This window comes from Montipora foliosa, chromosome 6, assembly GCF_036669935.1.
Source record: "Montipora foliosa isolate CH-2021 chromosome 6, ASM3666993v2, whole genome shotgun sequence".
Taxonomy (NCBI): domain Eukaryota; kingdom Metazoa; phylum Cnidaria; class Anthozoa; order Scleractinia; family Acroporidae; genus Montipora; species Montipora foliosa.
In genome coordinates this window covers 50,653,885-50,670,110 of record NC_090874.1, presented here as the reverse complement: position 1 = coordinate 50,670,110, position 16,226 = coordinate 50,653,885, and the positions used below count along the sequence as shown (strand labels likewise).

Sequence of the window (16,226 nt, the reverse complement as noted above, 5' to 3'; positions counted from 1 at the left end):
AGAGCGTTTGGGTCTAGAATAGGGTATCATTTTTCACGAAACTGACCAGTCGCTTGAAGATTTTATCAAGACTAAGGAAACCAGAAATTCCCGCTCAAAAATATTAAAAAGTCGAGTCGGCAAAGTTTAAATTTGCGCAACTCAGCCTCAACAGTGTCGATAAATGGCTATCATGAGAAACTTCTGGATATTATTAACTCTCAAGTATCGGTATTTAGACGGAAATCGGTGGGAGTTTACTCTAGTATAGGGTAGCAAAATTCAGCTGAACTAGCTCTGGTATAGGCTAAGGGTTCCAGGGTCCCAGTGGCACATCCCCACCCAGAAATTCCTAAAGTAAGTAAATCTCGTAGGAGTTATTATTAGATGACGATGAAATAAAAAAATGCAATTTGCTTGTTTTTTTTTTCTTTTTGATGGAACCGTTTTTATTAAGTGATGATTGTATAATCACGAAAGAAATTCGAAATTATCATTTCAAACCTGGGTTTTTTATGTTCTCTCGCATATCAAATGAATAGCAAGGTTAAAAATTAAGTAGACAATGCACAGTTTGTTGACAGGTACAAAATTACTCACTCGCGCACCTGCTACTGTCCTCTCACAAGAATCCAAACACGTAAGAACAAGGAAAATAAAGAAAATATAATAACCAACTCACAGTAGTAATGGACTGGTCATTGTATACACAGTATGGGAGCAATGTGACTGGAATTATTTGAAAACTAAACCTACTCTAGAAATATGATATAATATTAGTGACAGTAGCTCGTCCATTAATGCATCCCCTTGCACTTAGTTCCTTCCCCCAAAAGACAGATAATGATAACTCCCGGTATTGCACAGAAAGATTGCTATCATGAAATAAAGCCACAGCACTATCGAGTGAAATGTCGAATGGGGATGAACACTTTCTCGAGCAATTGTCTTTGAGTTTCAATGCAAAAACATATTCGGCAAGGTCACCTTGCTTTAAAGCGCCATGTGGTTTATGGTGAATGTGTGTTAAACCACGTTCATTAAGAAATATTAAGACTGGTGTCTATGACATCATTTCACTCAATTGAGACGGCAATTGCTTTAACTGAAAAAATACGCATTAAAAGCCATCTGGTAGCACACGAAGGGTACAAGTATCAAAGAGAAGAGTCAATCAGTCACTCAGTCATTATTCTTCGAAAGTTAGACCAAACACAGCCGCTCTCAGTCAAACGATGCGACACGGAAAACTTATGCCTCATTAATCAAATCGGGAATTTATAAGGCCTTCCTTTTCTTTAATTTGTTTATCTTCCAGTGGTGAAGTCTAACATAAGCATTAAAATAACTTTACAGAGAAAATGCGCTGTATAACTGTTATAACATCATAATTACTTTCTTATTTCAAATTTTAGGCGACAATTTTTGTTCTTTGCACTCACTCTTCTTTGGCAAAAGAAGGAGAAAAGTACACGGAATCATCGCTGTCAGGTTTAGCGGATGACGTGCTTTTGCAAGCTGTCGGTGATCAACCCGCAGAGAACCGCAAAGAAACATCTCCCAAATCAGCGTTTCATGTTCTGAAAGATCAGTACGCCGCAAGAAAATTTAGGGAGGGTTCAATCAGTTCGGTATCTGACAAATTCAAAACGATGGTGCAGAGAAGTCAGAATGGATGCGTTGAAAGAATCGAATGGAAGCCTAATCATTGTAATAGCTCGGGTGTGCTAGTTCACTTTTGTCGTGATACAAGCTTGTTTCATTGTCAGTCAGCTATTCCATGTCATGGGTTTAAAAAATGTGTTCCTATTAAGACATATTTCGCATCATGTAATCGTAGCTTTGTAACAGGTTGTCGATGCGACGATACGTGCCAATATTATAACGCTTCACGTGCATAATACACGAAATAACGGAAGATGTAAACGTTATCGCAGTTTATTAAAAGGAAAGTATTTCGTCAAGACGACGTTTGAAAATTTGATGTGGCCGTTCGGGTAATAGAGTTGAAGTTAGCGCGTTTTGTAAGAACCTGCACCCTCTCCCCCCACCCCTCATTAACCCAACCCACCAATGCAACTTAAAGAGACAAATTCGCCTAACGAGTCACGTTACTTGAATTGGGTGTTTACATCTATCTAAGATGGCCTCTGCGTGCATATGCTGTGTGCACCATGTTCGTTGTTGCTGCTGTGCTTTTGCAAATGGAACCAGTAGTTGGTCTAAATCTTTGAGGAATTTTCCAAAAATCGACTGTGGCTCTTGCTTAGACTGGTTAAATCGCAGATGAAAAAAAAAAGCCGGGGAGAAAAGCTACAAGTTGTTTCTCTAAGGGTATGTTTTTGACATTTACACCGCCGAAGAATATAGAAATTTTTACGTGAAAGCTCCTTGTTATCGATCTCTCAAAAAGAGTAACGAGCCACATCTCTTGGTAGTAATCTTAAAGGAAATAGAAGATGATCAAGCAGCGGTTCATCGAGCTCACTGTTCGTGTGAAGGAGGAAGTGGAGGGCACTGTAACCATAAATTTGCGTTGCTTTAAAAATCAAGGATATGCCAAGCGATGTTATTTGCACAAGAGTAGTATATTAAGTGGGGGTTCTGCGGCGGGTGGATCAGTGGATAATGTGGATCGACCGATTCGATCCACATCCCTCGCCCCTAACCCTTAACCCCAAAGCCTAACGAACAAGTCAGCCCCAACCCTTCCCCCAAACGGGTTAAAAAGCTATTTTTCAACTTTTCGCCTCTCCTCACATGATGTTACTGTGTTAGAGTTGTCGAAAACGCAAAAACACTTTTCTTTTCTATGAACCGTCAATTAAATATTTAATAACTTGAACGGGACTGATACACTTGATTGCGCACATACTAAGAGTCCTTATTGTCTTCAATGAGAATATAATGGTTTAATAACAATTGATTGAACATATACAAACTGCACAATGAGCTATGTCCACATGCCTGAACATGCCCAATTGACGTCACAATGACAACTATTTTCAGCCAGTTAAATTAGTAATTATACAAAGATAAATTCGGGAAACATTCGTTCATTTCAAAGCGAGTGCTAGCAGAGTGTGGATCAAAGAAGAACTCTTCCTTCGTAAAATGGCTATCATCTCTGAAATTTGTGAGAAAGAGTTCACCCAAATGAGAAACCTAAGGCGGCACAAGAAGACGATTCATGGCGACTATTCGTTTACCTGCCTCGTCCCCAGACGTCTCTCTCCATATGCAAAGTAGCGCGCAAAGTGCTATGGGAAGGAGGAAGGACCCCTTCCTTCTTTCACCTTCCCATGGTGCCAAGCGTGTCGTACTCCTTTCCAGTCGCTTACTCATCGCACTTGGCAAATGCGAAGGGTCCATGTGGGAGGCAGCCCCCGACCCCTCTACAAAATTGTGCTTTTGGTACTCGGAATTTGAGATCTATTTTGTGCTTATATCTAAAACCTTCTAGCGGGGCAAACCGTGGTGTTGCATGTCAGGATTTTTTTACGGCTGGATCAGTAGCGATTTTTTTGGCCTAAAAACGTACAACGAAACTGGGGGGTAACCACAAGCATTCGAACCTCCGTGCCATTTCAAAACCTGAAGGATCAACCCTTATAACCACCTTCACGTACATAAAATAAGAAATCGTTGAAAATGACCAAAATGTCATCATATTCAATTTGTCTCTTTTGATTTCTAGGCATTTTCCTTCCAAAAAAAGCCTTGCCCAAAGGCTTATTTAGCCGTGTAGATGTGCAGTCGTTTATTGAATACCAGACGTCCAAAACGACTGCCTACAAAGGAAACTTTGCCAAGAAGAAGAGAGGTGGCAAAAAAGAAGACAGCGATAATGGGGAGGTTGTTGTCTCCATTAGTTTGATGGTGTGGGATGTTAATGATGAAGTGCTAAAAGAAAAGAGAGGGAAGGGATTAGCTGTACGAGTTAATAAAAATGCCAATTACAAAACTCTGCTCGATAAAGCCGCGGAGAAATGGAAAAACTTTCATAGTAATTTATATCAAGATGACAAGGAATACACACTCCTACTGCAAGACGGACAAGAAGCTGTCTTCTTGCCTGGGACAAACAAGTTTTCCTTGTAAGGTACAAGGAAGAACTCTTGAAAAATTACAAGCGAATCACATTCTTGCTGTGTACTACTGAATATTTAGATGCAAGAAACGACAGTGGCATGAAGGGGAAAGAGACCTGCAGTGACCACAACTCTGATAATACCAGGATGAAGCTAGTCTGACACCAAAACGCATGCCACCAAAACGTCAGAGAAGAGAAGAGTTCGGCCCATCCAGAATTCAACCTGTTGGGTTGGCTGGGTCATTTGCTGGGTCTTTTGTCAATGACCTCGCCTCTAGTGATACTGACGACGAAGTGATCCAAATCAAGAGCGATGAACAAGTTGTGTTGTCCATACAAGAAGAGTTTAACTGAGAGATATGTGTATCTGACCTTGACCTCAGCCAATTGCACGAGGGTATCAATCATCAGTCAGCAATTGATGATGAACCTGGCATAGTTAAAGCACTAGAAGGAAAGGTGTTAATTAAGAGAAAAAGAGGCATTGTACATTGTACTAAGAAGAGGTGCGCCATTAGAGAGAGTTCTCAACCTCTGGCGCAGAGAAGCACGCAAAGTCTCCATAACTGCCTCAATTGTTGTCAGTATATTGAGCAGGAGGGCCCTCTGCCTCACGCAATTCAAACAGAGGTTGTTATGGGATGTCCGATGTCATTTCTAGATATCCTGAACTTACTCGAAGTCTGTTTGTTATGGGGCAGCAACAAAAGGTGGATGCCAATTACCTATTTTCCTTGATGGCGCCTGAATTTTCGACACAATGAACAGCACATCATGGATTACTTCCAAGACTAGCTTCTTAGTCTTGAGGATGATCAAATAACAGGCTACACAGAAGCTGTCGAAGAAGAATTAGATGTTCCGGATCAATCTCCTACAGGAGAGCATCAAGAGAGTGAAACCTTCAGCACCCAAGATCTGACACCAGCTGGAGTACTTGGTTGGCTGAAGGGGTAGGAAAACAGACCTTGCAATAACTGTACAGTTTGACCAGGAATGTCTGAAGCGGAACCCTGACCACAAGCTGTGCTTCCCTCATGTGGGGGCCTGTGGGCGCACAATTACTTTTCCTGTCTCCCACCTGGAAAGTTTTGAACAATTTAAAGGAATTTTCCTCTTAGCATTTTGCAAAGGCTAAGCATTTGCCATGCGCTGACATTTAGTTGAACGTAAGCCTTCAAGTCCTCGGTATAGCAATCAGTGCCTAATTTTTCTTTACAATACCATTACCTGACCAACACACAAGTGTCAAGAACAACCTAGATTGGTGACCAAAATAAACTGTCTTAATCTTTGAACAAATTATCCCGAGTTGAAACAAAACGTTTACATGGAAGTAATAATAAGGAGAATATGCTTAAAGGGTTACTGGAATGCTAGGTCATTGTTACATGATAGATTTGCATGTTTGGCTCACAAGCTCACAGTCTCCACTTCATACTAATGGTACATTTATCCGGGGCCAAGCAAAGGTGTTTTTATAAGTCAATCAAATTCAATGAAACTCCAATCCAATTAGAATTTGATTGGCTTAATTATGAAAACACAAAGTCAAGAGTCTTTGTTAATAAATCAATCACTTATTAGCCTAAAACCCTCACCGGACGACGCCAGATAAACTAGTTGAAGTGTAACAGGCAAGAAAAGTAATAATTTCATCTGATCGTATCACAGCAATAATCCTTGGTCTGTTAATACGCCAGAAACAAAGCAATTGGATGGTTATTAATGGCAGATCTTGCAGTTCCAATAGTGAAGTATGTTTGCCATACACCAGGGGTCATGATACACATACAGACAGTTTCAGTGGAGTTCTCGGGTATTGATAGTCTCTTCAATTCTGGTATTCTATATGGCATAAGTTTGTTTTACAACAACAACAACAACAAAAAACATTAGCAAGGACACATAACTAATAACTAATGTTGATGTCAATTGTTAATTACAGTGACAAGCAAGGTACCCAAAAAAGTGATCAAGAATAACTCACAAATGCCAATTTTTTAAATCAGTTACGTTTCAAATTCATAATCATGAGTAATTTGGATTGATGCTGTCTTATTTCCAGTTTTTTATTCGTTTTTTGTTCCAGTTCTATTTTGCGTGGACGACGCTGTATCAACAGAAATGTGAACAGCTGAGAAAGAACTCTAATGTTAAAATAATTATGACTAAGCGCAAGTAACTTTGATTAATTTTGTTTTACAGGTTTTGTTAAACCACTTTTGTTTAGTTTTCCAGTTTGCTAATGTCATTCATTTGTTGTTCCAGTTTGGTCTGTGAAACACTAAATTGAATGTGTTGACAATGAATGATTGCTGTTAGAACATTGTAATATCCATATTGTGACCACGAATTTTGAAAGATCTGTATGACAATAATTATTACCGTATCTTACGCAGTGTTTCTAGTTCTCTAATAACAATGATTAAAAAATAATAACAACAACATACAAGCTTTTCAATTCCATTTGCAATAAAGGTGTTTGTGCGGCGCCAAAGGGTATGGTTTTTAGCCGTTTTGGTCTCAAAAACACCCAAGTCATGTGCTCCCACTGTAGGCATACTGCAGAAGAGTATTGTAGAGCTCCAGTGCTTCCCTCCAATCATTAGGTTTTCCAAGACCACAAACATCTGAAACATAATTGAAGTATTCTTGATAAATATTATTTGACTCACTTTCAGTGAGATGTGAACGGGCATATTGCCTTTCTGCTTCAATTACGGGCAACAGGAACTAATCAGTAGCCCCATGAAGTTCTGGAAGGTGGAACAGTCATTCAGGCCTTCCGTCTACAGTGTCATGTCGAGAACCACGAATATGGTGTGTATTCCAGTGTTCTTTTATTTCGCCTAAAATGTTCTGCAAAAGGTAAGAAAACCAAAACCACAGACATTCCTTTTCAAGGTCGGAAGTGAGATCAACTATTCTTTTGTCTACCATGTCTTTGAAAAAGTATATCCACCAATTAGAATGAGATTTCCAGAAGAAACCCCACAAGGCTTCTATGCGCTGATTTTGGGGAGATGGTACTGTGGCTATCGGAATCGTCCCTGAAGAAAGACTGGATACCGGCCATGATGCCATTCTCAGTGCCCAGATCCGTGACCAGATCAACTGGATGACCCACCATACTCTTCCACAGCAGCAAGGTAATAGGCTGCCACATTGTTTGGCTGGTTATTGGATCGAGTTACATATAGCCACATGATCTTTCTACTCCACCCATCAATGCAGCCATGGATTGGGAAACCAAGTGGTTTCAGTTTATCGTAGCCATCACAATGCCACGCACAGTTTGGACCAGGGTTGCGATAGGTCCTCCTTCTTAGGCGATGACCCTTTCTTAACTCTGTGCTTTCGGGGTCGATTTCTCTAAGAAGCTGCTGCACAACGATCTGCGGTACTCTCATTCCCCTGAGTTGTAGTGTGTGCCATACCGCCCTATATCCCTGCAAACATCCATGGCCGTTGATAATCTGTTGGATGGATACCTTCACTTCATCAATGTTGTAATCTGGCCATTGTCTTTTTAGTCCGTAACCTTTTATTCGCATTTTCAAGGTGCTTAGGCTGATTTCAATGTTATGGTTCTTCAGTAAAAACAAACGAATTTCTTCGTACTCAAAACCTCTGAAGAAATAATAACGAATAAGACCTTCTTCGTCGTCTTATTCGAAGATCTCATCTCCTAAATCCTCTCCCATTGATTCCGCCATTTTTAACTGAATGTCTCTGCCATTTCTTTTCACTTCTGCCGTGGCATTTCACTTCCGTCGTGTTACAACTCTCGCGGTTGTGCCGTGAGTTGGCGTGGTTGTGCTGTGAGTTGGCGCGGTTGTGCCTTGACTTGGTGTATGTGCCGTGACACTTGTGGGCCACCGTAAATTGACATTCCATTCTTGAGCTCAAGGGTACGTTTTGTCTAAAGATGCACTAAAATGCCATGCGAGTTACAATGACTTTCGACGCCATTGCAGGTTTAATAATTAAATGTTCTCCCCCTCAAACCTAACAAAACACGCACAGAAGACTCCATGCACAAAGACACAACTTAGCAGGGGAGTGACAGGCAAGACTTTTCCCGACACGGAAAAAAATAAAAATTAAAATTAAAAAACCAGGAAATGAAACCCAGATTCCGACTGGGTTTGGCAACCCAGTAAAAAGTAAACCTCAATCTTAAGCCTAAACTATTCACATATGGCGAACTCCAAACTGTAAACTGCTGGCCGACGTTTGCGGTTTGTGGTTAAAGGGGAAACCCTCAATCTTAAGGTCTCAAATGACTGAGAGTCAAACCGGTTTATCTAATTTGATGGAAGAGTTTGATTTAGAAGATGTGAATGACACTGGTTATGAAAGAGATATGGACGTAGAAATCACTGACGGGTTTTATTACCAAAACGTGGCCTCTATGAATGACAAAGTCCAGTTATTTGCTGACTATTGGATGAAATTGTATTCACATTGTTGCCTACAACGAGATTATGTTGTTGAACTACTAAATGACAACAAACCTGAGGAAGCTAAAGCCGTTCTTCAAGATTGGCCAGATACATTTGGGTCACCTCATTTACCACAATTATTGGTGGAGACTCCCAATGAACCAAAACGAAAGAAACGTTCACCGGCTTTGAATGAAACTGTTATTCCGAATGCATTCGTGTATGGAATGTGGCTCAGTCAAGCGTTTTATATGTCTTGTCATAGAATTTAGTATCTTCAAGGTTATCACTATTAAGAAGGATCGATTTAGAAAACGTATTAAGAATAAAAAGTAACAACACTATCCGACGTTTCGGAGTCAGACATGACCCCATTATCAAGGTTAAACTGTACTGGAAAAATTCGCAATTTAAATGCAACGGGCGTTAGGTCAAAACAAAGACATGCATAAATGGAAATTAAACGATAGTTGACACTAAGATATTTACAATTTTTGCTAGAATACAAAAGGCGAAGGTCAAACAAAAACTTTAGCACGAATGGAATGTGACTGCTTATTTAGTGATGGTTGACGCTCACGTATCAAAAGCATCTCGTGAACGAGACAGTCAAATTTCGATTTGCATTTCTTTAGGATCGTAAAATGTGCTTTAAGTTCAGGTTTGTCCAGATCATTTAACCACACCATAGTGTTGTTACTTTTTATTCTTAATACGTTTTCTAAATCGATCCTTCTTAAAGTTCTTACACGCAACAATCAGCTTCAGTTGTTCAGGAGACTTGAACGGTGCAGCAGGAAGCAAATTAAATGCAATGGTGCTATTGAATTTCTACGTTTGCGTCAAAACTTAGATCTGACTCCAACGTTTGCGAAAGTTGACCAAACAAAGCTAAACAAATGGCGAAGGTCTTCTCAAGTGTTCTAAAGAAACGTCCTTGAAGAGGAACTGAAAACCAAGATAAAGCACAGAAATGAACTAAAGAGAGAGATCAACGACATCTATGATGAACTTCGCACATCATGTTCATCGATCCGGTATTTCACTATTCTGCGGACGATGTCCCTCTTACGCAGGAAATCTTATGTTGAAACTATGGCTCGCCTTACAAACAAGATATCACGTCTTCTAAATAAAGACCTAGACGCTGACGAACACATCATCAACTTGTCATCTCATCAGTTATCGTTCTTCCAGAAGCTAGTTTTATGCAGAGGTTTGAGATTCTCATTTCCAACATCAACCTTTTCTCCGACTGAGATTAAAGCCAGCTTTGAGAAAGCCTTTTGGTTTTTAGATCCAATTCTACCGATGGACAAAAAAGAACTTGTCTCTTCAACTCTCCGCTCTATCGCCCTAAACTACATCGAACGCAAAGGTCCTAAACAACCCAGAGCTATACGTACTGCCATAGCACAGTTGAAACAGCGTGATGATATCATAATAACTAAACCCGATAACGGATCAGGGGTTGACATTATGGATAAAGCTGAGTATATCCGGCTTCTCAACAAAGCCTCCATCGATGACAGCACGAAATTCGTCTCTATTAGCTCAGAAAGACCAAAAGCGAAGGGTCGACCGCCCAAGTATTACCATCCCCTCTTAGAAAAAGAGAAACTTGTTAACAACGCCATAAAGAGAATTCTCCCCAAGGACGTCGCTGAATCGCTACTATCACAGGGCTCGCGTTTAGCTCATCTTTACGGCCTGCCGAAGACGCACAAGAAGAACCTCTCTGTTAGACCCATACTATCTGCAACAGGAACATACAACTTCCAGCTGGCAAAATGGCTTGACGAAAAGCTAAAACCTGTCTCTCTCTCAATCATCATACCATCACCAACGTTTTTGAATTTGCGGAGGAAGTTACTCAACTCGATTTTAACGAGAATGATATTTTAGTATCATATGATGTAACTTCTTTGTTTACAAATGTGCCTTTGGACGAGACGATAGAGATACTTGCCACCAAGGCTTTTCGTGACAATTGGTTCAACAAAACCAACAACCTAAATATCACCAAATCAGACCTGATCGAACTGCTAGAATTAGCTACCAAACACCAGCTCTTCCAATATAATGGTGAACTGTACGAACAGAAAGATGGAGTAGGCATGGGGTCTCCCCTAGGCCCCCTAATGGCCAATGCCTTCTTGTGTCATATAGAGGAACATTTAGATCTGCCTGATTACTACAGACGGTACGTAGACGATACAATTACCGTAATGTTTTGTGAATCAGCCGCTCATGTTTTCCTTGATGAATTAAACAGCATTCATCCGTCTCTACATTTCACCATGGAAATCACGACCAATGGTAAACTACCTTTCCTTGGAATGCTTCTTGATAAGAATGGTCCTCGGATATCAACCTGTGTCTACCGAAAACCGACTGGCAAAGGCTTATTACTACACTACCATAGTCACGAGGTCCATCGTTATAAGACTGGCCTGCTTACGACCATGCTTAACAGGGCCTATCGGTTGTCCTCAAGTTGGCAATTATTCTCTGATGAGTGCGAAAAGCTCAAAAATATCTTCAAACGCCTTAAATACCCAGAAGACCTAATTAACAGATCTGTTAAGAATTTTGTCGACTATGTTCAATCGGATGCCCAGAAACCACCACAAGCGCAATACCAAGGAAAAACCGTCCGTATTGTATTACCGTACAAAGATCAGACGTCAGCTAACGTGCTACGGAGACGACTCAAAGATCTGAGCGTTAAAATTGGTAACACCATCGAGATTGTTCCTGTGTTTATTAATCGTAAGATTGAAAGTCATCTCAAACACCGCGAAAACAAGCCAAATGTTGTAAATAACCAATGTGCTGTTTATTATTTTAAATGTGGTCTATGCGATATGGACTACATTGGTTATACAACAAGGCATTTACATCAGCGTATAGAGGAACACAAATCCCTCCCATCTTCGGTTGGTCGACACATGAAGACGAAACACGATCTGGACAAACCTGAACTTAAAGCACATTTTACGATCCTAAAGAAATGCAAATCGCAATTTGACTGTCTCGTTCACGAGATGCTTTTGATACATGAGCGTCAACCATCACTAAATAAGCAGTCAGATTCCATTCGTGCTAAAGTTTTTGTTTGACCTTCGCCTTTTGTATTCTAGCAAAAATTGTAAATATCTTAGTGTCAACTATCGTTTAATTTCCATTTATGCATGTCTTTGTTTTGACCTAACGCTCGTTGTATTTAAATTGCGAATTTTTCCAGTACAGTTTAACCTTGATAATGGGGTCATGTCTGACTCCAAAACGTCGGATAGTGTTGTTACTTTTTATTCTTAATAAGTTCTCACTATTATCGAATTTATGTTTATCATGCCAAAAATCTTTGTATACATCCCTTGTTTGTATTTGATAACACAACGAGTCTGTGTCTGTGAATAATAGTTTTGCTTTACTTCCATATTTATTCTTGATATAATTGTAATGAAAATCATATATTAGTGTCTTGCTGAGATCTAAGATACACATACCCACATAAGCCGGCCTATTGAGGGTTAGTGTTTCCTTGATCTTATGCACAGCTACTACATTTACATTAAAGCTCTTGCTACTAACATAAGTAGGTTTTGATGTTAATTTCAACGGTTTTTTCTCATCCGTGACGAGCCTTACATCGACTCTTTTTCGTAGATTTACCAAAAACTGAATTATTCATAAGTTTGAAAAAGTCTTTTCAAAAGCATTTTTAGCATTAGTTCTTTTCTGAGTGTTAAAATCGATAAACTGTTTCAGCCATAATGACTGATCAAACTCTAGGACTCTGTAGAACATGCTTTTCTTTGTTTTTTAAGGTTGGTATGAGTTTATGCACTAGACCTGTTGATACTTTGAATTTATCACCTATTTCTTGGCAATATGATGACAACATATCTTTGGTGACTTTGATCTTTCTGAACCAAGAGGTTAATCATTGTGAAGATCACAAAAGTTTTGTTGGATACTCTAGATCAACCTCTAACATTAAACCTTTATAGTGCTATTTTCTGTATATTTAGCTAAATCTCATCCATTTGAATTTTCCTGTTGGTAAATATTGACTCATTGCCCAACCGTATAAATTATTAGCGTCAAGATACATGATATACTTCGAAGGCGCCTTTTCATGTATTTGTTGTTTGCTAGTCCATATCAGTTCGCTATATAAGATTTACCACAATGCATACCCATTTCAATGAATTGAAAAATATCAATGTCAGTCATTAGCTCTAATTTGATATCAGTCATCTTTAACATAGCATCCCAACTTAAACCAGGACTAGTGAAGTAATGACATGGATCTAGTTTGTAGTATTATAAACATGTTTTTCTAAAGTTTTCAAAACATCAGCTAATAGAAGTATGTCAGATCTAAGGTTTAAGTCATGATATTCACCAATCGATTTTAAGTTGAAAGTATTCCATACATTTTGGGCATGCTGATAATCCTCATTTGTTATATTGTCATCATTCAAAATGCTGTAAAAGTCTTCTTGTTTTGGGAGTTCTGTTCATTAAATTTGTCAAACGAATCCATAAAATCATAAGGACAAAACCCTTTTTGTTTTATAAGCTGAAATTGTTCATTTGGGAATGGTTCTTCTTGTATTTGAATGCTTCATTAGGTAGATTTTTGACTAGCTGATCGAGACTTGAACTCATAAATTGAAAACTGTCAATAAATGTTAAATGATTACCATGCATAAAAGCCATATACTTTTCCATATTATTAGGGATAGAATTAATATTCATTTGACATTTTTCTCCCTTTTTGTTTTTGTAAGTGCGCTATTTGGCCAAATCTGTTGCATGATAAAACCTCATAACCTCTAAAATTATGAAATATAACTGGTATCTTATCAGTCAGTTGGAAATTAAGATTACAATCTTATATGAGCTGATCCCCTGACATTTCCAGAAACATGACAATGATCTCTTACTCTAATTTCTTTATCAGTATATTGTTTGTTACAAATGTAGCATTCATCAGCTTTTTTGAAGTTTTAATCATCTTCTTTTGTCATTTTAATGGCTTGTTGAATTTGGTTTTCATGATATTCTTACAATATTTGACGTCTTCAGGCATTTTTTCCATAAATTTGTGTACAGCATTTTCACCTCTGGGAGGTGGACTGGGACTGGGAGGCGAGAGCATGTAGACGTGTTTCTGTGTGCTCCGATTAAGAGAGCCTTATTTTTTTTTCTTCCTTTCTATGTTATGTCTTTAAATAACCTACTGGTGTTCAACGTAAAAAGGAAACTATATAGACGGGACTCGTCAGAGAGCTCTAGCGGTTCACCGGTAGAGAAAAGATTGAAACAGCTTTTAAGTGATACGCCGAGCAACGCCATTGAAGACGAATTCGAAGGCGACGAGGTTTTCCAAGTGCTCGAAATGTCGGAAACATTGGCCAAGAAAATGTGCTTTAAGTTCAGGTTTGTCCAGATCATTTAACCACACCATAGTGTTGTTACTTTTTATTCTTAATACGTTTTCTAAATCGATCCTTCTTAAAGTTCTTACACGCAACAATCAGCTTCAGTTGTTCAGGAGACTTGAACGGTGCAGCAGGAAGCAAATTAAATGCAATGGTGCTATTGAATTTCTACGTTTGCGTCAAAACTTAGATCTGACTCCAACGTTGCGAAAGTTGACCAAACAAAGCTAAACAAATGGCGAAGGTCTTCTCAAGTGTTCTAAAGAAACGTCCTTGAAGAGGAACTGAAAACCAAGATAAAGCACAGAAATGAACTAAAGAGAGAGATCAACGACATCTATGATGAACTTCGCACATCATGTTCATCGATCCGGTATTTCACTATTCTGCGGACGATGTCCCTCTTACGCAGGAAATCTTATGTTGAAACTATGGCTCGCCTTACAAACAAGATATCACGTCTTCTAAATAAAGACGTAGACGCTGACGAACACATCATCAACTTGTCATCTCATCAGTTATCGTTCTTCCAGAAGCTAGTTTTATGCAGAGGTTTGAGATTCTCATTTCCAACATCAACCTTTTCTCCGACTGAGATTAAAGCCAGCTTTGAGAAAGCCTTTTGGTTTTTAGATCCAATTCTACCGATGGACAAAAAAGAACTTGTCTCTTCAACTCTCCGCTCTATCGCCCTAAACTACATCGAACGCAAAGGTCCTAAACAACCCAGAGCTATACGTACTGCCATAGCACAGTTGAAACAGCGTGATGATATCATAATAACTAAACCCGATAACGGATCAGGGGTTGACATTATGGATAAAGCTGAGTATATCCGGCTTCTCAACAAAGCCTCCATCGATGACAGCACGAAATTCGTCTCTATTAGCTCAGAAAGACCAAAAGCGAAGGGTCGACCGCCCAAGTATTACCATCCCCTCTTAGAAAAAGAGAAACTTGTTAACAACGCCATAAAGAGAATTCTCCCCAAGGACGTCGCTGAATCGCTACTATCACAGGGCTCGCGTTTAGCTCATCTTTACGGCCTGCCGAAGACGCACAAGAAGAACCTCTCTGTTAGACCCATACTATCTGCAACAGGAACATACAACTTCCAGCTGGCAAAATGGCTTGACGAAAAGCTAAAACCTGTCTCTCTCTCAATCATCATACCATCACCAACGTTTTTGAATTTGCGGAGGAAGTTACTCAACTCGATTTTAACGAGAATGATATTTTAGTATCATATGATGTAACTTCTTTGTTTACAAATGTGCCTTTGGACGAGACGATAGAGATACTTGCCACCAAGGCTTTTCGTGACAATTGGTTCAACAAAACCAACAACCTAAATATCACCAAATCAGACCTGATCGAACTGCTAGAATTAGCTACCAAACACCAGCTCTTCCAATATAATGGTGAACTGTACGAACAGAAAGATGGAGTAGGCATGGGGTCTCCCCTAGGCCCCCTAATGGCCAATGCCTTCTTGTGTCATATAGAGGAACATTTAGATCTGCCTGATTACTACAGACGGTACGTAGACGATACAATTACCGTAATGTTTTGTGAATCAGCCGCTCATGTTTTCCTTGATGAATTAAACAGCATTCATCCGTCTCTACATTTCACCATGGAAATCACGACCAATGGTAAACTACCTTTCCTTGGAATGCTTCTTGATAAGAATGGTCCTCGGATATCAACCTGTGTCTACCGAAAACCGACTGGCAAAGGCTTATTACTACACTACCATAGTCACGAGGTCCATCGTTATAAGACTGGCCTGCTTACGACCATGCTTAACAGGGCCTATCGGTTGTCCTCAAGTTGGCAATTATTCTCTGATGAGTGCGAAAAGCTCAAAAATATCTTCAAACGCCTTAAATACCCAGAAGACCTAATTAACAGATCTGTTAAGAATTTTGTCGACTATGTTCAATCGGATGCCCAGAAACCACCACAAGCGCAATACCAAGGAAAAACCGTCCGTATTGTATTACCGTACAAAGATCAGACGTCAGCTAACGTGCTACGGAGACGACTCAAAGATCTGAGCGTTAAAATTGGTAACACCATCGAGATTGTTCCTGTGTTTATTAATCGTAAGATTGAAAGTCATCTCAAACACCGCGAAAACAAGCCAAATGTTGTAAATAACCAATGTGCTGTTTATTATTTTAAATGTGGTCTACGCGATATGGACTACATTGGTTATACAACAAGGCATTTACATCAGCGTATAGA

At 39.4% G+C, this 16,226-nt stretch overlaps 2 protein-coding genes and 1 pseudogene across 2 annotated transcripts in view; 2 read left to right on the top strand and 1 right to left on the bottom strand.

Annotated features, from left to right (window-relative positions):
- Positions 1–6,808: 6,808 nt before the first annotated feature.
- LOC138005721 (uncharacterized) lies at positions 6,809–7,972 on the bottom strand (annotated as a pseudogene).
- A 2,665-nt stretch (positions 7,973–10,637) lies between these two features.
- LOC138005720 (uncharacterized) lies at positions 10,638–12,376 on the top strand. The gene is made up of 2 exons (XM_068851907.1): positions 10,638–11,292; positions 12,354–12,376. The coding sequence occupies exons 1-2, from the start codon at positions 10,638–10,640 to the stop codon at positions 12,374–12,376; spliced, it is 678 nt and encodes a 225-aa protein (XP_068708008.1).
- Positions 12,377–15,429: 3,053 nt separating this feature from the next.
- Positions 15,430–16,226, top strand: part of LOC138005719 (uncharacterized) — a 1,899-nt gene continuing 1,102 nt past the window's right edge. Inside the window, exon 1 of the mRNA XM_068851906.1 lies at positions 15,430–16,226. This exon is cut by the window's right edge and continues 25 nt beyond it. Coding sequence (XP_068708007.1) covers positions 15,430–16,226 — 797 coding nt within the window.

Excerpts from the sequence above, each read along its gene's own strand:
- LOC138005720 (XM_068851907.1), top strand. The coding sequence starts at position 10,638 with ATGGGGTCTCCCCTAGGCCCCCTAATGGCCAATGCCTTCTTGTGTCAT. Across the intron at positions 11,293-12,353 it reads TGTTCCTGTGTTTATTAATC|GTTGGTATGAGTTTATGCAC; the intron begins GTAAGATTGAAA and ends TTGTTTTTTAAG.